The 24,058-nt window shown below is 33.5% G+C and overlaps 2 protein-coding genes across 3 annotated transcripts; one reads left to right on the top strand and one right to left on the bottom strand.

The window, feature by feature from the left end:
- Positions 1-1,829: 1,829 nt before the first annotated feature.
- Positions 1,830-9,624, bottom strand: LOC7491901 (type I inositol polyphosphate 5-phosphatase 2). 2 transcript variants are annotated; one of them, XM_024598161.2, is made up of 11 exons: positions 9,225-9,624; positions 9,008-9,110; positions 8,833-8,925; positions 8,368-8,455; positions 8,176-8,280; positions 4,946-5,807; positions 4,279-4,463; positions 3,476-3,584; positions 2,846-2,994; positions 2,406-2,628; positions 1,830-2,181 (listed from the first exon to the last, which is right to left on the bottom strand). In XM_024598161.2, the coding sequence occupies exons 1-10, from the start codon at positions 9,252-9,254 to the stop codon at positions 2,436-2,438; spliced, it is 1,917 nt and encodes a 638-aa protein (XP_024453929.2). In that variant the 5' UTR covers positions 9,255-9,624; the 3' UTR covers positions 1,830-2,181; positions 2,406-2,435. The 2 variants fall into 2 exon arrangements, with proteins under 2 accessions (XP_024453929.2, XP_024453928.2); XM_024598160.2 differs by having other exon boundaries at positions 1,830-2,178; positions 9,225-9,617.
- A 6,246-nt stretch (positions 9,625-15,870) lies between these two features.
- LOC112327001 (uncharacterized) lies at positions 15,871-16,474 on the top strand. The gene is made up of 3 exons (XM_024598122.1): positions 15,871-16,213; positions 16,277-16,365; positions 16,460-16,474. The coding sequence occupies exons 1-3, from the start codon at positions 15,871-15,873 to the stop codon at positions 16,472-16,474; spliced, it is 447 nt and encodes a 148-aa protein (XP_024453890.1).
- The last annotated feature ends 7,584 nt before the right edge of the window (positions 16,475-24,058 follow it).

Raw genomic sequence — 24,058 nt, 5'->3', positions numbered from 1 at the left:
CTTATTGCATCATTCTTTTTCATTTTCAACATTAATTGAAGATGTCAATGTCCAAGCCTCTTGTGCTAGATTTCAGTGATGCTGATGTTAGTGGAATATGTTGTGTGCTCCTTATCAGCAGGAAAAATAAGAAGTTTTTACCTTTCATTTTAACTTGTAAAATTTTCTTTCTAGTAGCATAGTAGATGTGGTAGCATTGATCTTCAAATGTCACTTTGAATCATTTTTCTATTAGCTGACCCATACTTAACAAATTTTGATTAATATTAGGTACATAAAAAAACATCTGAAATTGTTTTTGTACCCGAGTTTGTTGTAATTGCAATATTTCCTTTTCTCTTTGCTGGAATATAACCATCATTCCCTATTTAAACCTTTATAATTCCAATAAGTTGTAAGTCCTTGAAAGAGTTTTGTCATAAGTCATATGGTTTGTACAACCATTACCAATCAACAACATTATGAGGAGCTCGTGGTTGAAAAACAGGTTGCTATAAACCTCTGATCTTCTTCATCTTGATCAATAACTTGAGCATCTGCTTCTTGTTTTTGAAATTTGCTTTTACAAATAACAACTTCATGTCCAAACTGATTGCACTTGCTACATTTTGAATTTGATCTTTTCCAGCATTTGAATGGCAGATTACCTGTTCTGCCACAATATTGACATGATAACTTCTTTTTGAATTTTTACCCATGCTTTGGATTTGGTTATTTGCAATGATTTCACTGCTTGAAGCTTGATATTTCTTGAAATATCTTTTCTTGTCCTTCCAGAATCTTAATGCTTGACTAGTAAGGCTCCTTCAACAAAATGATCTTGCCTCATAAGCCACAATTACTCTTGAGCTTGCAAGGCATTTAAAACTTATGTCAGGGTGGTCTTGGACATATCCTTCATGTTCTCCAAGGTGATTATAGATGCTTCATATCTTGTAGGCATCATTTCAAGAATTTTTTCTACAATTCTGGAATTAGTAAATTTGGTGCCATGTAACCTTACCTTGTTAACTATGCTAAGTAATCTGTTTGAGTATTCTTTGATTGTCTTAAACTCTATCTTTTGTAACTCAAATTCCCTTATTAAATTCAACACCTACATGCCTCATATTTTTTTTTTTATCTCACACATATTCTTCCTTCAAATAATCTCAAACTTCTTTTATTGTTCTGAGAGATATGATTCTTGTTAAAATAGTTGTTGAAATAGTAGCAAAAAGACATGCTTTTGCTTTTGACTTTCTAATTTTTCTTTCCTTATGACTTTTGATCTGAGCCATGGTTGGACTATTTGGCAGCATAAGAACTTCATAATTCTCTTCCACAACTTTCATAGATCAAATGCCTCCAAGTATGTTTCTATTTTCATTACCCAAAGCTAATAATTTTCTCCATGAAAAATAGAAGGAGCAATTTGAGAAAAACTCGCTTCAGTTTTCATCATAGATCTATTAAAAAGATTGCTCTGATACCGATTGATAATTTTCAAGTAAAAAAAGAGACAAAAGAAATGAAAAAAACTACAAAGAGAAGAATACTAAAATGCATCTGACAAGGGATAATTGATTGCATTATTTGATTAACATCTTTACAATTAAATAGTAGAAAAAGAACTGAAATGCTAACTAAAAATCACAAATCATGCTATGATCTACTAACAACTCCTAAAGAATATGCCAACTTTATTTGCTAGAAACATAAAATCTAAAGCGAATAAAAAAAATGTCACGTGGACTTGTAGCAATCATGAAGCAATCTTCAACATGCCATCAAAATAAAATAGAAAGGAAGAGAGAAACATATGAAGAAAAAAATAAAAAATAAAAAAATTGCGATAACAACTTTTGTCATGTATTAATCACAGAAATTTTAGTTGTCCACAGACCGTGACTCCAAAAATTTCTATATGCAGAGAACGCCTGGTTATTAAAGTTAATATACAATACCAATGAACCATACAAAGAACATATATTTTGAAGGTTTAATTCCAAAGAAGCGAGAGACACACTGCTACGTCTGTTACAACTAAAATTCATAACAAATGACTCCCTATTCCTGCCTTCATCTCCAAAAAATTCAGAAAAAAGCTTGTGTTTCTTGCATATATAAAATAGGCCTATGTCCAAGGAAATGGAAGAGTATTTCTATCTTCAGCTTGTTAGAGTGATCAGCGATTCCCTGCTTCAAAGAATATGACAACAAAATCAGCATACCCTCCAGGGAAAACAAAAAACCAGCAAGATCCATGGTTAGGCCTGCATTTAGTACCAATTGTGACCCCAAATTCATATTTTGTGTATAAGGTAGCTAACTTTATTTGAGCCTAGATTGTTGCATTCATCACCTGGTCGTTAATAAGTCTTCATGTAGTCCAATCTAACCTACAAATCAGTCTAGATTTTTACCTTTTATCTGCTAAAGTTCTAATTCCCACATCAGTCGAGGAAAATCTCAGGATGCACTGCCGCACTATTGACATTGAGAGCTTTCTTCAGCTTCCGATGATCCAAGACTTCAACTTCAACTAAGAACATTGAACTGACTGGTCGATGATCTGAGAGCCTTAATTCTGACCGCTTGTAAGAAAGTTGTTTTATACCTTTTCCTAACCAAAGTATTCGATCACACCTGCATATGACGCCAAGTACATAATTAGGTGACCACGACCATTCAAATGTTCGATTCTATGATTTACTTCTCTAACATCCAAACTACGAGAACAAGAGCTGACTTTTACCAGAAATCTTGGCCTACCAATCTCTTTTTCCTAACTGTGGTTAAAGAAAAGAAAAGAAAAGAAAAAGCAAAAGAGGCAAACCGTTATTTCCATATAACCTGTACTTACCATGCCGGAGATCTCTTCTTCTCCCCTTCTTTGGGGTTCTCCCCAACATATGTATCAGAGTTTATTTCATATTTGTAAGTTGGCGGAAAGTTTATCGCTCCCTCTTTCCATCCTTCAAATACACGCCCACCGCAGAGTTCTTTGCTTAGCTGCCACACAAGATGAATCTGTTAACAGCTCCTCCAGAAAACAAGCAAGACGATGCTTAGAAGAAAATGGAGAGCATTATTTGCAGAAAGGGCAAGTCATTACACTACTCACGTATGAGAAAGCTATTACTTCTGAGTTCTGAAGGGCAAATCAATGTGTGAAGAAGTTATTTCTAACATGATTGATCACAGTTGGTAAAAATCTATCCAGAATACTTAATTACCAACTAAAATACTACACAGGTCTCCTTCAAAGATAAGCCCTTTTATTGTACTTCTATTAGAACATTCATGGTTAAAGATCCAGGAGTTCCTGAAGCAATAGTTTCCTCCTATGATTTGGTGATTTTTTTCGTTGTTATAGCAAGGATGAAAGCTATATGTTCTGTGTGATCTACGTTATATCTAGATAATCTGTCCTGGGCTCCTATCTAGTACAACGTGCTTATCAGGAGAAAATTTGATCGTTTATGAGTCTCACCTGATCACTATTGATAAGTTCATCCCATTGCTTCATAGCAACAAGTTTCCTTACTTCTGTGTCCAACATATTGAGACGATAATTCAAATCTCCAAACCAGAATATCTGACTGTGTGCAGAAGCATCCGTTTGTAAATTTCAATGACAATCACATGAGGAAAAGGAATATTTAAAGTTACTAATAACACATCCAGCCATGATGATAAATCAAAACATCTTTGTCATCACATCATGATTTTTGGAAAGTTTACGCTGAAACAACCAATGTGCATTTTTATTCTGGCAAGTAAATGTCGTTGTACATACAAAAGGATAGGAAAAAGAGCAAGAATAGCACGTTGCTTATACCTGTATTAGATGAGAAATGTGCAAGAAACAGCATTCTTGTTTAGTTCAGTTATTAATCTCCTGGAACTAGGTTTTCTCAATGACATCGCTCTTAATTTGAAAAAAAAAAAAAACATACACATTGATTTCCTAGGTTACTCCAACCACTTTAATTCCCTAGACAAATCATGAAAAAATATTAAGCAGGAGGATGGAGCTGAAGACTCAAGTCATCATATTTTAATAAGCTAGGAAAGATAATCCCTGAGAAGATAAGACGCCGCCTGCTGTGAATATGCACACACAGCATTCAAACATGCATTACACAAATTCATTCATGGGATGAATAAGCAAACAGATGCTTGGTGCTGTAGCAATTCAGTATTCTATGCTGCAGTATCATTTGGAAATACTATAAAGAAGCAAAGTCATGAAACATAGTGAATATTGAAGTTCAATTTCAGAAGGTTTCTTACTCATGGGATGGAATTGTCTGTGCTTGATTGGTGTCCAAGATAGATGAGAAACGGGTGCGTCGAATAATTTCACAGACATCAGCATTACGCCTTTGTTCAGCCCCATCTTTCTGACCTGAGGTCAGATGGGAACAAACAAAGCAAAGCCTTGACTGGAAAACAGACATGCTAACAGAAACAGATCCCTGCATCAGCAGTAGCCTCTAATAAGATGCTGGTAAAGCAAAGGCAAGCATGTTCAACCATGATCAACGCACATGTTATCTTCTCTACGTTCTATGCAATATTCTTCAGCATGAAGCCATCACACCGGCATTATATCACAACATGGAGGACCTAATCTCATCCCATTTAAAATACAAAATGTAACAATGTATAAAACATTTATTCAATATTTTAGCAAAATTAAGACAGCAGCCTCCATAGCATGACAGGATGAGAGATGTCTTTCACTGCCACAACTATTGCATTTACAACTATCTGGTTATAAAAATTACAACACTGCTTTATTATTTCTCTTTCCATTTTGTGGTCCATGTGTATATCTGCTTAAGTTTCACAAAAATATCTGCACCAAAAAGTCTAAATACTTTATATAATGCATGTAGAAATGCAATTTCTTTGTCAACTATCATGCTGAACAAAAAAATGGAAGAGCAGGAAGTACCTTGTTTCCCATATAGCCCATAAGACCTACCCCAACAGGAGAGACCTCCAAGTTGTTTATATGCCTCCTCAATCTCTTACGCACCCAAATTGATACATATATTCCTACCATTTGCTTGCTAACAATTCGCACATACTTTGGGCGTGGATCATCATTATCTTTGATGATTTCACTGTAATATTGTTCGCTTGGTACTTCTAAGAAAGTGTCATCCTCTGCTTCAGATAACCAATCAGAGACCTCGGAGAATGAATCAATAACCTCAGGAACTTCTGGGACTTCAGGAACCTCACGCCTCTGCTCCCGCTCCAACCACATTGAGCCTAAATTTCCAGAACTCTGGTGAGATCTTTTTAGTCCACTCCTGTTCAATGCAATATGCTGAGGACTAAATAATGAGGGATTCTCTGACCAATTGAAACCTATTCTTGCAGAACTGCTAGACACTCTCCGTAGCTTGGAATTGGAAGAGATAACTTGTGGGGTCGCAGCCAATGAATGTTCAGGCCAGTCTAACTTACTATCACAATCAATGCCATATACTCTCTTCAAGTGTAAATTCTTTCCAATACCAATAGCTTTGCCAAATTCAAGTATGTCAGATTCACAACCATCAGCAGCTTCAATATATTCCTCATTCATCACCTCTAATGGTAGAGAATCAACCTCGTCGGCAAGTTCATCGGCAACTGAAGAAGTTCTTAATACTGGTGAGGGTGGGGCACTAAAACATTTGTGTTTGCTTTCAGCTTGGTGAGATTTGTTCAGAGTCCTTCTAATGATTGCCTCCCATTTTGGAATTGGTCTGCTACTCTCTGCTCCCAGTACATTCCCAGCATTCAAAGGGACCACCTCTTGGAAACTGTTCGAGGAAAAAATAAACAGAATGCTAAAATCTCTACCTGTTGTATAAAGAATCAAAGCACACAGGCGCATCCAAGAGTTTCGTTCAAGTGATAAAATGACTCTCAGACTATAGGTGTGCTAACAATGGATTCTCTTAACGCAGCAATTTAAACCGTTGAAAACTTAAAGAAAGATTATTAGCAGCAGTCTTCTAGCATTTGACGGTACATGAGTAGACATAAGCAAGGACATAGAATTTTGAGAAGAATGGCAGCAGTCATCTAGTATTTGATGGTAAGTCGGGAGATACAAGCAAGCACAAAGAGTTTGAATCGAGTATCTGCTTCTTTAAAGGTGACGAAACATTCCAATTCAGAATGAAATTCTGGTTTTTGTTATTGACACATTTGATCTTCCAAGATATGTTAGGAGTGGATGACTGCTTTAAGGGAGTTGTTTCTAAAACTGGACTTTCTGGACTCAAGCAGCCAGGAAATGGTAATTACTAGTACGACATTTTTGGATAATTTTGATCGAGGACCAGGTGTGGGCTGAGAGGTGCAAACCGGCCCTCTGATATCATCCACTTGCTGAGTGTTAAAGAACGATCTCTTAGGAGAAATCTGAAAAATAATTTTATATTATTTTTTAACATTAAAAAATAACAAATTAAAAAAAAACATTGTGGGTTTTGTTTTTGTGATTTTTTTCATGCATATGCTCTAGAAACAAATGACAACAGAAATGCTGCTCGGATGGCAGAGGATCCACTTAAAACCTTAGATTCCCGATCAGCTTTTAGTCTAGGGTGCATACTTGACAAATTAATGTCAAATTCTGGGAGGACTGGACCATAATAACATAACAGCTTCAATAGTTTCACTTCAAATCTAAATCTCTACGAGGGGAAATCCTCAGGCATTTAAGATCCCAAAATCTTATACACAATGAATCAAACAGATCAGAAAATATAGAAGCGATGGCATACACAAACAAGCTGGGTATGGGTATATGATGTAAGAGTTTTTTTTTTTTAATGTACAACTTTATATTATTGGTTATAATTTTTTATTTGACAATTATTGAAATTTTACTAAGAGATTCTAGATATCTTGTTTCCAATAAAATATATTTTCACAACAATTAAAGATCGTAAAGCCCTTTTGATAATGCTTAAAAGTTATTATTCAAGATTTGTTATATTTTTCTACTTAGCTTGGGATTCTTTTTTCTAATTGGTTTAGATTTTTTTTTTCCAGCTTTGTTTACGATTTTTCCCTAGTTTATTTATGACTTTATTACTCTTTTTTATTTTTGGGTTTCCTTGTTGGTTTTAGTCAAGTTTTAGGTTTATTTAAAGAGTTGTAAACTTCTTATAGAAATAGATTACTTGAAAATAAAAATATTCAGTAATAAAATTTTAAATTAGGTTTCTTTTTAAAGTGCTTCTTACTCAAAAATGCATTAAAATAATTTTTTTTAAAATAATTTTTTTGACATCATTGCATCAAAATAATCTGAAAACAAAAAAATATATATTAATTTGAACCAAATAAACAAATTAAAAATTTTCAATGTTTTTCAAAAACGTTTTTGAAACGCAAAAATAAACAGAGTTACAATGTGCTTTGAGAGGTGATTTTTGATGAAGCGCATTGTAAAAAAGGATGTGCCTGACATGTGTTTAGGAGAATTTTAAAATTGATAGGGTCAAAATTAATATTCTTAAACTTTAAATAAAAGTTATAAAGCAAGTGTTGATATTCTTAAACTTTAGATAAATGTTGTAAAGCAAGAGTCCAGCTCTCAATGAAGAAACCATCACACATCTTGTTGATGATGATATAAAAAATAAAGGGGTGTTTGGTCTTTATAGTGAGAAGACTAGTGTAGGAGATTTTTTTTTAACCCGGAAAAACTGATGCAAGATATTTTTTTTTCTAATTTACAACTTTATAAAAAACTGTTGGATCATGATGAAAGTTGTCTAAAAAGCTCTAGAGATCTTGTTTTTTATATGGTTAAAATTTCGTAACAATCAAAGATTAGAAAGACTTTTCAATATTGCCTAGAAGTTACTGTTCAAGATTTGTTATATTTTACTAGTTGATTTAAGATTTTTTTTTGTTTAGAATTTTTTTGTTATTATTTTCTATTTTGTTTTAGAATTTTTTTTGCCTTTTCTTTATTTTTAGATTTACTTTGTTGTTTAGATAAGTTTTAGATTTATTTAAGAAGTTGTAAACTTCTTAAATACAGATGACCTAAAATAAAATTTTAAATTAAAATTTATGTATACACTAATGTTGTGATATACCGTACATTGAAATTCTTATAATATGTCCGGTCATCAAAATAAGAAAACAAAGTAACGAAATACTTACCCGATGATGTAAATATCTGCTGGTTCTTCTGGACAAAGCCAACAATCAATATCAAGATCCTCGTTCGGAAGCCTTCCAGCGACATTCCAAGTACCTATTGTCACCCTGCAACAACCAAATGTTCAAGCTGTCTTCTTAAGAATCAAAAACTTTCAGTCTAATATTCGAAGAACAAGCACATAAAATCCAAACCTCACATCCTTTGTATTTATGTATTGAGCACGCAGAGTTTCAGATTTCCCTCTCCTATGTCCTGATGAATAGCCCTTAGAAGGTGCATCTGTATAAATTAAAAACTATCTTTCCATAATCATCAAGGCCACAAGGAAGCATAAGATACACAACTATATTAATATGTAAAGCAGCATCACGGAAAAGAGAGTTGCATAATTGCTAGAGGCTTCGAATTACAAGCCGGCAGAGCTCAAATTTCTGACGCCCTTTACAAACACCTCGAGAAGCTTAGTCTTTTGTAAGTAAACCTCAAAAGCTTACTCCTGTGGAGCTCAAGTCTCTGAAACAATCTTGATGAAGAGGGGGATTGGTGACAGACAAAAGGATTAAGCGATACATACAGCAGACTCAAATGCTTTCGAGCTTTGAATGCATTGAACATGCAAAAACAGGTTTAATAACAGATACAAAACAGATTATTGCCTGAAATTTGACTCCGAAACACAGATTGGTTCCCCTGAATCCTATGTGCTCGATCCTCATCCACATTAACTCTGTCATCTTTAACAGAGGGAGCTGTATGAAAATTGACAGAACATGATCAAGCACCGAAAATAATTAAGAAAGACCATCACAAGTAAACACTTTAAAACCATACCATCATCTTCACTCTCAGTTTCTGTGTATTCATCTTCACTAAAATCATTAACCTTGTGCTTTATGTTCAACCATTTCTTCACCACAAGTGAAGGCCAGAAAGCCTGCAATCAAATGCAGCTCTCCAAAATAAACAACATGCAGACCATCTAAAGAAAGAAAGAAGAAGAAGAAGAAGAATTACAAGCAGTACCAAGTCAAGGAGCAATTAAGCATACCTCAGCACGCTTTCCTCTCCTGGTCCTCATCCTGAATCAAGAACAAGTATTTTCAGTTGAGGCTCTATAAACAATTTATATAGCAGACTTTGAAATCAGAGCAAGCCCTTCAGAAAGGAAGCAGGACCGAACGTGGGCTTGTCAGCATCCTACGAGATAAAGTGTTCGAATAAGAGACTATAGAGGCCATTACAGAACTACAAGACCTAAGGGTATGCTTTTTGTGATGCCAAACTCAAAGAAAGATTCATACTGGGAGCAAACAGAAAGGACAGAAAAGGTATGGACATATTTAATAGCCATCCACAACCTCAACTTGCAAAAAGAGAATAATTCACTGGTCCAGCAAGACGTCGTAAAATCTTCTGATACGAAAGCATCCCAGCATGATATTATAGAAATTTCAACATGTCTTAAATCAAGTTCTATGAAAATCAAAATGTCACTTTCTCCTTAACAACCCTACACTCCTAAAAAAATTCTTAAAATCAATGGACGGTACAGCCATTACAATTAGAAACGTACAGGCAAGTAGGCCGCGAAGTTGACAGTTAAGCACAGCAGTAAACTAAAAAATAATAAGAACATGAACAACAATGAATTCCAAAGTTGGAAATATATATATAAATTGCCTAAAACGTTAAATTAACCCCCCCAACCTAATCAAACCTGGAGGATATTCAACCTAAATGTTAAGTTACCATCATGCAAATTACTAATTCTTAAATCATATCGAAAAATCCAAATCAAGGTGAACCGACTGCAGTAAGCCCTGGCCCACATCAATCTAATACATCCATAAACCAGACATTTACTCAGCTAATTTAGACCAGTGACAATGATTTTACGTTCAGAAGACAAATTAGTTTTATGTAAGCAGAAACATATATAAACAAAACTGAGCATACCATCGCATCCTAGATTTGAAACGCACCAGTAAAAAACAGCTTCATACATGCAAATATTTAAATAACCAAAAGTGGGATATCTTGACACTACAATTAATATAGGGTTTGAATCAACAGATTATCACCGAGAAAGTTATTTAAAAAAAAAAAAAACAGATTACATTCAAAGGACAGCTGTGATTCATTGGTAGGACGGTGGTATGTATATATATATAATATGTGCATGCGTTGTGTGTAAGAAAAATGATCCTTGAACTGATGCAAAACGGACAACAAAAGATGGGGTAAGCGCACTATATGTGAAGGGGAAGCCCTCTCCCATGTTTTCCAACTATTAAATTTAAGAGTCCATCTGTTTTCTGCTATTCCTATTTGTTTATTTATTTATTTTTAAGGCCGTGCATATAATTAGGGAGTCTATCAGTATTTGTGTTGAAGTTGACAGACTTCGCATCACTGATAAGGGAAAAATCCAGATTTTATATCAAGTCAAAACGTAGTGTTTGATCAAAGTTCCCTAATACATACGTAATGGTAATAGGTAGATTACATAAGGCGAAGAAATACATAGGAAGTTGATGATCAAAGTTATCATGACAGCCTTTTGCTTGTTTAGAACTTAGAATTTGGAAGATAGCCAGCCATGTATGAATTAATACGAGCAAAATGAGAAGGGGGATGGGAGGCAAAAAATTTTCTTTTTTGAGAAAATCATTATTATTTGATCCTTGCTTTTTTCGCTGCTGAACTTGGCCATGTGGACGTGTGTACAGTGGCCTGTACCGTTGTTGACAGGTGCCATTTTAGGATCTAGAGTTGTTGGACACAGCAAGAACATTAGGTAGACTACCATGGATATCCACAAAATGGAGTTTGTCGGCTGACTGACATGGATTGGACATTCTGGTAACAAGGTCATTCCTCCGTAGGAGTTTTTTTTTTTTTTTAATTTAGCATAATAAGTTTTTAAAAAAATTACATAGTCTGAAAAGTATTTAGAAAAAATACATAATTTGACGAGTCGCATGTCATATATGCAAGTAGCGAGTTGAATACGAATCCAAAATGAACTAAAACTCCAGCCCCCATTTCTCTTCTCCTCCTCCCTGCATACATCTTGACCATATATTATTCACTTTGGTTTTTATGAGAACATTAAGTTTCATTGAATACATCTTGACCATAGATTTTGAGATACTTGAATAAAAAAAACAAATTTAATTTATATATAAAAAATAATTTATTCTTTCTATTACTTTCTTATACTATTTTGTTTTGGAAAAAGAATAATATTTTCTTTTTAATTTAAAGTAAAAGATTTGATGCTGTAGCTTGTTTTTAGAAAAAAAATAGATAATTTTCTATTTTTTATTATGATGTTTTTCTAGGATTTCTTTTTCTATTTGAAGGGAATATCTTTCATGGTTTATTTTTTCTTATTCAAATTATTAGGGCTTTCTAATATTTTTTTCAATATAAATTAATAATTGTAATAGACTTTGGGCAAGTGGAGATATAAATAAATAAAAATTGAATATTTTAATTATCTTCTCATAAATCATATTTATGGTGTTTTTTTTTTATCTTTAAAGATTTTAACTTGTAACAAACCTTTTATCCTTCAATTTTTATATTAACATGTTTGGTTATGTTATGGAAAATAAGCTGGAAAATAACTTATTAATATTTTATTTTTCTCAAGTTTATTAAAATAATGAGGAATAAATCTTACAAATTAAAAAGTTGAATGAAAATAAAATTGAAAAAAAATATATAATTTCATAAATTATCTCAAATAAAATAAATAATAATCAAAATAATAAAGATCAAATCTAAAAAAAAAGATAAAAGATGAAGAAATTAAAATAATAATAATTAAAATCTCATAAATTATTTCAAATAAAATAAGTAACAATTAAAAGAATGAGGATCAAATTTGATAGATAAAAAATTTTAATAAAAAAATGATAAGGAAAAAGCAAATAACAATTATAAAAATAAGGACCAAAGTTAATATAAAAATTAAATTTTAAGAGATGAAATTGAAAAATAAATATTCAAAACAAAATATATATAACAATCAAAAGTTTGAGGATCAAATTTGATATAATCAGCAAATAATATGATATTTTTAAATTTTTCACAACTCCCGGAAAGTATTTTCCGCCCAAATGTTCCAGGAAAATACTTTCCTGGAAACTAAGTTAAATTTTTCTTTGACTGTCCGTTGATCAACTTTTCTAATGACAAATAAACACAAAAAAATTTAAAAATTAATTTTTAAAAAATTACTTTTCAAAAAATAAGCATAGCCTAAGCCTAATAGATTGTGGTTCGTCAAGAACTTGAATTAAGTTGGAGCCATGCTAAAATCAATGATCACCTTAGCATGACCACATCAAATTAAGCTCACCTTAGCTCGCTCCCTTTCAATCCTAGTCAAGAGCGCAGGTATATATTTCTTAATTATATTTAAGAAAATAGTTTTTTCTAGATGTCAATTTTCAAATTCACAATCATGAAGTTAAGGGATCTAATTAAGATTTAAAAGTGCATGTCATCCTTAAAACTTTTAAAAAGTTAACATTAATTTGGTCCAAAAAGTGGAAACATTAATTTTTTTATTGTATTATTCAGATCATCATGGATTGTTTATACATATTTTGCAAACCAAAAATAATATATTATATATATGTTCGTTTATTATTTTATTTTAAATTCGTTCTAATTTTGTATGTCTGCACCCCCCAACCCCTAGAATTCTAGCTTTTATGTAACAAAACAAATTAACTTTTTTAATCATTAGACCTACTATTTGAAATTCCGCGTAACAAAATATATATTATGAAAAGATTCATATAAAAGAGTTCATTTTATAAAATATTGTTGTTTTAATAACGAAGGTCCAGCTCACACTAGCTTCACTGTATGTAGATTTTTTTTTATTTAAAGAAATAAGATAAAAATAACAATGATAATATAAAAAAATAAAATAAATTGAATTTTATTTTATTTAAACATGTGTATTTAATTTATTTATCAAATAAATTCAAATCAAATACTATAATTAAATTTTTTTATTATAGTAGAGAATTGATTTCAAACAATATAGCAGTCAGTAAAATCATGTAAAGTTGTTCCAACAAATCTAAAATAAAAATCTAATTAAATTTTATGAAGAAAAAAAATATCATTTCATAAACAAATATGGAATCAATGTAATGAATCAGGAAATATATATTCTTGGAGGCCACCTACCAGTCTTTTTGTTCATGACAGCCACACAGAGAGTATGAAAAAACCATCCAAAAGTTGCCCCAGCTCATGAAAGAACAGAGGATAAGCATGAGGAATTGGGCAGCATCTGTCACTGGTCAGAAACTCAAAACCACCAGCAGCCGGCAAAGTTCTTATCTTGGATATGCATATAACTTTACAGCACGTACTGCTAGGCCAGAATAAATCTTTACTTTTCGATCTTTACACTGATAATTCGTGGACTGAATCACCACTCACCACTCATCAATTTATGTTTGTTTTTTCTTCTTCTTATTTTGAGGAACCGCCTTTATGTTGGAGATTCCTAATCTGTGTCAAAATTTATACTGTATTTTGACCTGAAAAAAAAAAATCTTCACATCAAAGCCCATGCAACATGTTCTATTCCATTTATTTATGTTAATTACAGTGTAAATCCATGGACGACATGGAAAATTAGTGATAATATATTAGTTATTTTTTAGTTTATTTAAAAAAAACACAAAAAAAAACAGAAAAAATAAAACTCATAACCAACCAACGTGATAAAAATATCTTTATCTAAGATTTCACTCTTTTAATTATAATTATTTTTTTAAATAAATCCAGAAAATAACTAAAATGAAGGCGGAATATGCCAATGGTGATTCTAGGGGAGAACCTTTGCCGGACAAACCACCAGACGGTGGAGGAGGACTGTGGAATAAAGACGGAGCAGATGAAATGTAGCAGGGGAAAGTATCCTTTAGGGATAAAGTGCTTGGAATTAAAAGCCTGTTGTGCCCTAGAGGAAAGGTGGATATGATAGAGAAACAGTTGGTGAGGATAGAACAAGAAAATAGGAATAGGTTGCTGCCAAAGATATTTCTAAATGACGAAACGTTAATGAGCTGTTCTATCCATGGGGGATTCGTTAATTGTTAAATTTTTGGGTAAGAACAGTGGTTATATTAAAAAGAATTCTCGTTTGAAGCTTATATGAAGACTAAATGGTGGTTTTGAACTCATGGACGTGGGGCACCGATATTTTATGGTGAGATTTGATCAGGAGAACGATAGGATGAAGGTGATGAACGGGGTTCCTTGGATATTTTTTACCATTACTTGACAGTGAGGACATGGTCTCCTAGCTTTGTGTCATCCATTGGGCCTAGAATTGATCGCACCTTAGAGTGGGTGCGTATCCCAGACCTCAATGTGGCGTATTATGATGAAAGTTTCTTGCTGGCTTTAGCCACAACGTTGGGAGCTCCAGTTAGGGTTGCTATGAATATGGTGAACATCGAACAAGGGAAATTTGCGAGGATATGCATTGAAATTGATTTAAACTAGCCTGTGGTGGGGAAAGTGTGGGTCACTGGTATAAAGTAGAGTATGAAGGTTTGCCTATCATTTGTGGCAAGCGTGGTTGCTATGACTATGTGGGGAGGAATTGCACACTATATATTGAGATGATTGGAAAAAAAAGGCTCATCGGACAATAGCCCTGCCAGTGAACGAGAATTTGGTTCATACATCTTATCATTGCAATTATTTTCTTTATTCATATCGTCTTAATCCTTCATAAATAAAATTTTAATGAGACAATTAGAAAAAACATGACCAGAATCTTGTTATTTAAAACACTGAATCTTTGAAGTCATCTTAAATTCTTCAAGGACAATACTCTTACCCCTATCTTCTTTATATTTAGATATCTAGAAAATAGTAGAATTGGATTTGCGGGGTGGAACACCTAATACAAAGTTGTTATTACTAGGTTGGGACCTAGAAAAGATATTACGAGTGTCCTAACGTCTCGTCTACTAGCTTTTGTGACCACTTTGTATTTTTGTACTAGGATGTAAACTTCATCAAGAGTTGACACATCTCTATGCACAACCTCTCATCTAAGATCTCGTTTAAGTCTTTTTAAAATCTACCTAAGATCATTGTCTCATCTTTTCTAATTGCACATCTTATCATATACTCATTAAAGTATACCACATATTCATTGAAAATCTTATCTTATTATCTCAAGTTATTTCATTGGTTTAAGAAATTTTTCTCTTAAGAATGACAACGAGATAGATATTTTTCTTGTAACTTGGTTTTCATCTCAACTCAATCAATAATAGGAGGTAGGAGGCTGACCTCTCCTAACTAAAGTTTCTTTTACACTTTTCTAATAAAATAAAATAATTGAGTGTTGTCACTAAATTTTATCTTTACAAACCTTACCTTTCTATTCTCAGACAGAACATACCATGTAATCACGGATCAACCATCAACATTCCAGAGCCGTGAATTATGAAATTAAGTGGAGTTGGCTAATTAAATTAAAGGGGCAGGAGAAAGTGAAGTTTTTCACTTGACTAGCCTTCCGTAATAAATTGCCATCTAAGCTTCTTCTTTATAATCGTGGGCTAGTAAGGAGTCCCGTCTGCAGTAGGTGTAACCAACGTGACAGAGAAGGCTTTCATTGTTTAAAAAAATGCATGATGTCGAGGAAAACATGGAGTGATGTTGGCTTGGATAATACGGTCCAGATTGACTGTGATTCTCTGGCAGGTTGGATTATACAGCTAGGAGGAAATGAGGAAGGTTTGCTTTTCATGTCCACGATATGGTGGATTTGGCGCCAACGCAATATCCTAGCATTTGGTGAGACTTATAAAGGGGACCAGTGGTTGCTTTCCAATATCTATCGTATGGTGGAAGACATGAGACAGGCATGGCATGGGGCTGATGTTTCGTATATTACTTCCAGGATGGTTTCTTGGAGCAGGCTGGAGGAGGATACTGATAAACTTGATGTTCATGCTACTTCTCTGGGTAATCCAGGTAGAGTGGGGATATCGGGGGCCTAATCAGGTCTTCAGACAGTTTTTATTACTGGTTTCACAGGGTTTGCTGGCTTCGAAGCTAATTTAATGCCTGAATTGTTGGCTTTGAAGAATGGACTTTGTCTTGCTGGGGACATGGGTTTCAGAAAGGTGCTACGCAATTCTGATTCCACGGAAACTATCAGATTGGTTTGGAAGCCTTTGTCGATTTTTGTAAATATAAAGCTATTATTTTGGATATCAGGCATCTCTTGGATAGTAATTGGGAAGTTACCTTACAGCGTTAACTTAGAGAGGCTAATGCATATGTAGATTATATGAGTCACCTTGCAGCTAATGGTACAATTGATCTGATGATTTGGGAGACTCTTCCTCGAGGAATGGGCATCTCTTTTTACACAGGTTAGAAAATAATATAAAATATATTTTTAAATTTAATAATTTAAATTATTAAATTAAAATAATTTTTTTATATAATATTATAATCTTAATAATTAAGAAGTTACGAGTCTAAATAATATCAACTTATACAAGTTTCAAACTCAGGATGATAATAATCCCTCCACTAACTCTTCATATTATCTAACGGATCCTAAAGCAATATAATAAGAATTGTTCCATATTTTATTAAAGTAACGGATTTATTATTATCGGTTTTGTTGACAAAAAATTAAAACCCTTCAGATTGGGATTAAAAAGAAGACAATAAATGTCAAGAGTGAGTGAGTATTAAAGGATGGACGATTGAGGGTATAAATAGTATTTGAGGGATAACATACTATGAAAATATTGGTGTAATTTTTTTTATCTCACCTTTATTATTATTTTTATCAAAATTTTTCTTTATTTTTCTCATTATTTTTTTTTCATTTGGTAAAATTTTTTTGCATTTTTTTTACACTCAATTTTATCATTCAACATTGAGATAATTTAAATTTAAGCTTCTTGGTTAATTATATTTTGAAATTTCATGGATTCTAATTTAAAATATTAATCTAGTTTAAACATATTTGTTAGGAGTTGCTTTTTATTTTTATCATTCTTATAAGCTAATTTTTTTAAAACAAAAAACAAATATCCTCTAATTGAACTAGAAATCAAACATAAAAAGTTTGTCATCTAGAGCTGTAAGCAGAAGTGTTGCCACTAATCTTAAAAGAAAGGATAAGGAGACATAAGCCCCGTTTATTTGCTAGAAAATAGTTTTTTTTTGGAAAGTGAATTATTTTCCGATATTTGATAGTGTAATGGAAAATAAGTTGGAAAATATTTTCCAGTATTTGGTTATGTCATGGAAAATGAGCTGGGAAATAACTTATTAATGTTTTATTTTCTCAAGTTTATTAAAATAATAAGAAACAAATCTTACAAATTAAAAAGTTGAATGAGAATGAAATTGAAAAAAATAATAATCAAAATAATAGAAATCAAATCTAAAAAAATAAAAAAATGAAAGATGAAGAAATTAAAATAATAATAATTAACATTTCATAAATTATTTCAAATAAAATAAGTACTAATCAAAAGAATGAGGACCAAATTTGATAGATAAAAACTTTCAATAAAAAAATGATAAGGGAAAATCAAATAACAATTATAAAAATTAGGACTAAAGTTAATATAAAAATTAAATTTTAAGAGATGAAATTGAAAAATAAATATATATATATAGCAATCAAAATTTTGAGGATCAAATTTGATATAATCAGCAAATAATATGATATTTCTAAATTTTTCACAACTTCCGGAAAGTGCTTTCCGCCCAAATTTTCCAAGAAAACACTTTCCTGAAAACCAAGCCAAATTTTTTTTTGACTGGAAAGTGTTTTCCGTTGACCAAATTTCCTAATGGCAAACAAACACAGGAAAGTTTGGAAAGTAATTTCCCGTAAACCACTTTCCAAGAAACAAAAAAAAATTATAAAAATAAGAATTAAAGTTAATATAAAAATTAAATTTTAAGAGATGAAATTGAAAAATAAATATTCAAAACAAAATATATATAGCAATAAAAATTTTGAGGATCAAATTTGATATAATCAGCAAATAATATGATATTTCTAATTTTTTCACAACTTCCGGAAAATGTTTTCTGTCCAAATTTTTCAAGAAAACACTTTTATGAAAACCAAGCTAAATTTTTCTTTAACTAGAAAGTATTTTTTGTTGACTAACATTTTTAATGATAAACAAATATAAAATAATTTTAAAAATATTATTTTATAAATTACTTTTCAAGAAAGAAACAGAGGAAAAATAATTAACGTGCCACCGGTAATACAGCTTTTTGGCACTAAAATACTGTAGTCTAGTACACAGCAATGGTCAACAGCTCGAGGTCTCAAAGGCCGGCACAGCCCTTGAACAGTCAGCATCAAACCATAAAAAAGAAAAAGAAGCTAGAGATGGAGTGCCCCCCAGCCAACTTGACCACCACCTTTCTGGCTATGTCCTTTGCGCACTAAATATGACAACTGACAAGAATTGCAAATGAGAGTAGAAGAAGATGCAAGCTAAGCAAACCCTAAATGTTTCAACGGTTTCATTTTCTTGACTTTCTGTCCCTCCCCATGTCAAGTTACCGTAATTTGACTCGTCTTCCAATTTCGTATCGCCAACGCCCCTTTTGCTACGTTGCATTTTTCTCTCCAACCGACGATGAACAAATATTCTACAATGATAGCGATAAATTTGTCACGTATTTGTTTTGTCAACTAGCACATACGAGTTACTGATCATGGCGGTGTGTGGCATAACAATCACAAGAGAAAACAAGTTGCATTACCAACGCCATCACCAACCATCGTAGGGCATCAAGAACAATCATATCCTGCATTAAAACCCGAACGATTTGTCCTTCTCAAGTACAGAGAAAAAGAAGAAGACAGATCCCAGTTTGCGATCACTTGCTGTCACGTGTTTCGACCACAAAGATAGGGTGGTGCATGCTGGATAGAATAGCTAGATCGGGAGGGTGATGGAAGAACCATAAGCGACACTGAAAATGACATCCACCATGGATCACACACACGCCTATCGGCAATGAATGTAGATGTGTCTTTACTAACGTTTGACATTAATGAGTTGAGAAAATTTTAATCATCATAAAAGGAAATAATTATTTTTACTCGATCAATCAAATTGCGTGGGTCCATATGGACCATGTCCATGATATAAGCTTTCCATCTGTCTTTTGATGTTGAGAATCCATGTCCGTATGCAAGGAGTTCATGTCAAAACAACTAAAATTCTTTAACAGAACTTTCTTTTTGCCCTTTTTTTTTTAAATTCTTTGATTCTGAAATTATATAATGATTCGATTTGATCAGCGTGTGGGCAGGAAGAAGACCCATGCTGGATCAGGCCTTAGTTCCATTTCAGATACTTAGCCCAAGGGCTTTCTTGTTTAGAATTCAAAGTAGTACGTAGTTCTTTGATTCCATTAAGACCTGCTTGCTTTTGTATATGCTAATAATGACCATGCATGAACCTGTTATCTCAAACTCCTTGCTCTTTCATAAAGACACCACATTTTCAACCTCTCAAACCTATCAGCTACTTGTGGATTTTCGTTGATGGAAAAGTGGGGAGGGTTAAGATCCTATTTACAATGGTATTTGCTTAATTTTAACCGCGTTATACTAAGTTGGTATATCTTCATACTAGCGGCATACTACTAATGCTCTCTGTATTTTTTGGCATTCAGGGGTACACATTTGAATCACCTATTAATTTTTTGTTTTGACTGCCTCCTCTTTATGCCGGCTTTTTGGTTGTAACATTTGAAATCTTTTCTTTAATATATTATTTTACTCTTGATTGATAAAAAAAAAAAAAAAAAACACGACAAGAATGCTAAATGATAAAGCCGTGAAAAAACTTCACATAAAAATTGAGTTTTTTCGGGCTGTAATCCTAGGCCAAGATATGCGGGCTTGAATATGGATTAATTCCTAGAAAAAAAAAACTCCTTGTAGAGACTCTCTAATACTTAAATCAATAGATGTATAAGTGAATTAAAAAAAAGTGTAAGCAAGAAATTATTGAAGAGTGAAATTGTTAAGTATAACAACTTGTAACCTCTTGTGTTTATCTAGTTATCTAATATATTTATAAACTTTAATAATATCAGCTTATATTGAGACATGGAGAGTTGCACGAATTAGTAGAAATGTTTTTGATGAACTATTCTTTCTTTACCTTATTTTCTTGTCACATTTCTCTCTTCTCTTACCTCTTCTCGTGATATAGCAGCCTTATGTGTGCATGCTTGTGTGCAAAATATAAGAAGGAAGAATAGGGCGATAATATAGGAAGAAATACCAATATCTAACTGTAGGATTATTTGGCCCTTGTTTCCTACCATTGGATCTTTATGATTTAACAAATGTTTAGTTGTAATTCATTTGGAAAAAACTTGTATGTTCCATATATGGGACATACACGAACAACAAGTTCCTAGCCATTAATTGCTAGGAAGGTTAGATATATTTAGCCATTTGGTCCAAGGCCCAAATGAAGAGGATGTTATTGTTTTCTTGAATGCAAAATTATACATTATTATTTGCCTCTCCAGGTCTTTTAAATATATATATTTGAAAAAATCAACTAGCAAAAAAAAAAGAAGAAACTACTTACTTATTTTGTATAGATTATGTTACCTTTTTTCTCATGAATTCATTAGAAACTCCTCATAATATTTATCAATGTTTAAAAATATATGGAAGAGTTTTGTAAGAAGTCATAGAGACTGGAAAAGGATTCCAAATCCTTTTGAAGATAAATGGTTATAGAAACTTGAAGAAAAATTCTTGATTCTTTTGGAGACTTTGGAGACATATTTAATAGAGATTCCAAGATCTTGTCATGAAGATTTTTGTATGGAGACACACTTAAAGATATGAAGATTTTAATGGAGATTTTTGTTAGTGATATTGGAGAAATGAAGAAAAACTACTGTTTTTTAATTAAAAAATTCAAAAATAAAGATACAATTCTTTGAAATAATGATGAGATTTAGGATACGATAATCTTATGATTATCAATAAAAACATACAAAATTTTATGTGCACGACGTCATGTTTAGACTCCTGAGGGATTGAAAAAACATATTTAGGTGCGTGCCTGTGGTGAGAACGAGAGAAAAAGAATGTGTGAGAGAAAAAGTGCGGGAAAGTGTGTGTGAGAGAGAGAGAGAGAGAGATGTGAGAGAGACGAGGAGAGAAAGAGAACAGATAGAGAAACTTATCATAACAGTGATATAACAGTGAAGATAGTTTTAAAACCTGGTTCGGTGTAGTGGATCAATTTAGAATTTGACTGATTTGAAGTTAGAATCAGATCGGGTTGAATAAAAAACAAGAAAGGAAAAATTCGGTGTGATCTGGCGGGCTGACCCGACAAAACCCGGTCAAAAACGTTGTTACAACTTATTGATTTTTGTTTTGTTTTTTACTAAAATAATATTATTTTAATTTAAAAGGTAAAAATTTGATCTGGATGACCGATGAACTGCTAACCGAACTGGATATTAGAACTATGATAGTTATGATTCTGACGTAAATCAAGAGTGGCAAATTCTGCATTACAAGGGCCCCAAGAAATATGAACAAATGGAGACGACGCCTTCTGCTTTCGCTTTTTCCAAAGCTGTTTCCTTTTTACATGGTTACCATAACGTCAATATTGAAGCCAAATTCGTTACAGAGAAATCCAACATCTTCGAGTTGTCAAAGCTGAAAAACACAATTTTTTGTTCCGATATTTCCACCTTATAAAATTCGTACTCAATCCACCTCTCCATGGTTAAACTAAGCAGTTTCAGTCCCGATATTCTCAAAATCTCTATTCCTTGAAAATAACAGGCCTTCATCCATAAATCATCCGGATTGAAACAATTTGCTAAAAGGTCAAAGCATTCAATGATAAATATGTACAGTGATGAGTGGTGGGAAACCAAAAGATTGAATTGGAAAAAGAAAATTTCCATCTGCAGTATTAATTGAAAATCGAGTGCGAAGGAGAGAAGAAAAATGAAGAAAATATCGAGATCACAAGATCAACAACAACTAATACATCTTGTTCATCGTTTAGTCATTATTTACTACAGTTCATGAAACAAACTATTCAAGCATAGTACTTGTTGTAACCCATTTTTGGGTTCCCCCCTATAAAAAATATATATATAGCCGGAAGAAATTAGAAAAATAATAAGAGGTGGGAGCGCTCAGAAAAGAATCAGAAAAATTGATTAAGGAGGTTTGAAAAGACAAGGAGTGAAATTTTTTTTACAGTATATACTTGAATGAGGAGAGCCCTGTTGGAAGAGAAAATTAATTTTGAAGAGAAAAGGCCAAAATTGGATGTTTATGGACTCAATTGGATTTTATTGAAGGTTTAATTGAATTTATAGAGGATTTGATTGCAAGAAAAATTGATTTTTAAGTCAATTTAGGCTTTAATTGGAAGAAATTAAAGTTCTGGGGTCGAATTATAATTTTTGAGAGTTGATTTGGTTAAATCAGGGGCTAAATTGAAGAAATTGAAAGTTTGTTGATCAATTGAGAGTCAAATTGCATAAATCAGAGACCAAGGACCGAAGTGAAACACACGGCCAACTATGGGGGGCGGAGACCGAAATACTGTTCCTCTTTCTTCTTCCCCCGAACATGCAGCGGGGAAGAAGGAAAATGGAGCTTTTGTTTAAATTTTGTCGGGGCCTCTCTCGCCTGGAGCCCACCGACCAACCCGAGGCCCCATGCCGTTGGAGCCGAACCTCGACAGTAGCACCCAATGGCCGACCAGCCGCCGCGAGACCCGCTCCCATGCGCAACAGTAAAAGCCACACCCACTTCCTCTATAAATAGCACCCAACACAGCAGAGAGCAGGCAGAAGAGAGGAGAGGGGGGAAAACTTTTTGAAACGGAAAGAGGAAGAAGTTTAAAATGAGGAGAGTTTTGTTGAACGGGGGAGGGCTGGAAAACTAAAAGGGGAGGAGTGTTTTTGGAACGAGAAAGAGAGAGAGCACCCAAAAACAGTCCCCCTTCTGGCCATTCCCCTCTCTCGGCCATTTCTTCCCTGCACCCGAAACAGCCTTCTCTGTCAACGGAGCCCCAGACCGACCTCATTTTCTCCTCCATCCCAGCAGCGGCAGCAACACCAGGAGCCGCACCAACGCTGCCAACGCCCTCATCATCTCCTCCAGCCCAGCAGCAGCAACAGCAACACCAGGAGGAGGAGCAGCCACCGTCCAAGCCACTCCCCAGGCCGCCGCCGCCAGCACCTCCACGAAGCTGCTGCAGAGAGGGAAGAACATTGTTGACAGAGGGAACAAAAGAAACAAAGAGAAGAAGCAACGCATAACAGAGGGAAAGAGAAGAACAGTAACCTCTCTCTCAGGTCTCTTTCTCTCCACCGTTTGAAACAGCACCATTGCTGCCACAACACTGTCACCATCAACGCCACCGTCAGGTAATCCTTTCTCTCCTCTGTCCATTTTTTGTTCGTCTTCATTTGCATGCAGAACGTGAGCAATTCACGTTCTGCAGCAAATGAAATATAATTAGGTGGTTACTGTGTGGAGCACAGTAACCACCTAATTATAATTCACTGGTTACTATGCGGAAATAATTATAATTCATTTGTTATGCACTGTTCATGTACAGTAACCCGGTTTATTTTGGGCTGATTTCGGCCCAGTCTCCTTTCGGGCCGGGTCTGGCCCGTTCGAACAAAAAAATTCTTCAAAAATTATTTCAGAAAAAAATGTGATTTTCTCTAAATTTATTACTGTATTTTGATCAATATCGGTTTTTATTTTTATACTGTAAAGATACAAATCCG

This window comes from Populus trichocarpa, chromosome 3 (genome assembly GCF_000002775.5).
Source record: "Populus trichocarpa isolate Nisqually-1 chromosome 3, P.trichocarpa_v4.1, whole genome shotgun sequence".
Taxonomy (NCBI): Eukaryota; Viridiplantae; Streptophyta; class Magnoliopsida; order Malpighiales; family Salicaceae; genus Populus; species Populus trichocarpa.
The sequence above is the reverse complement of the archived record's forward strand: the minus strand, read 5'-3'. Positions and strand labels throughout refer to the sequence as shown.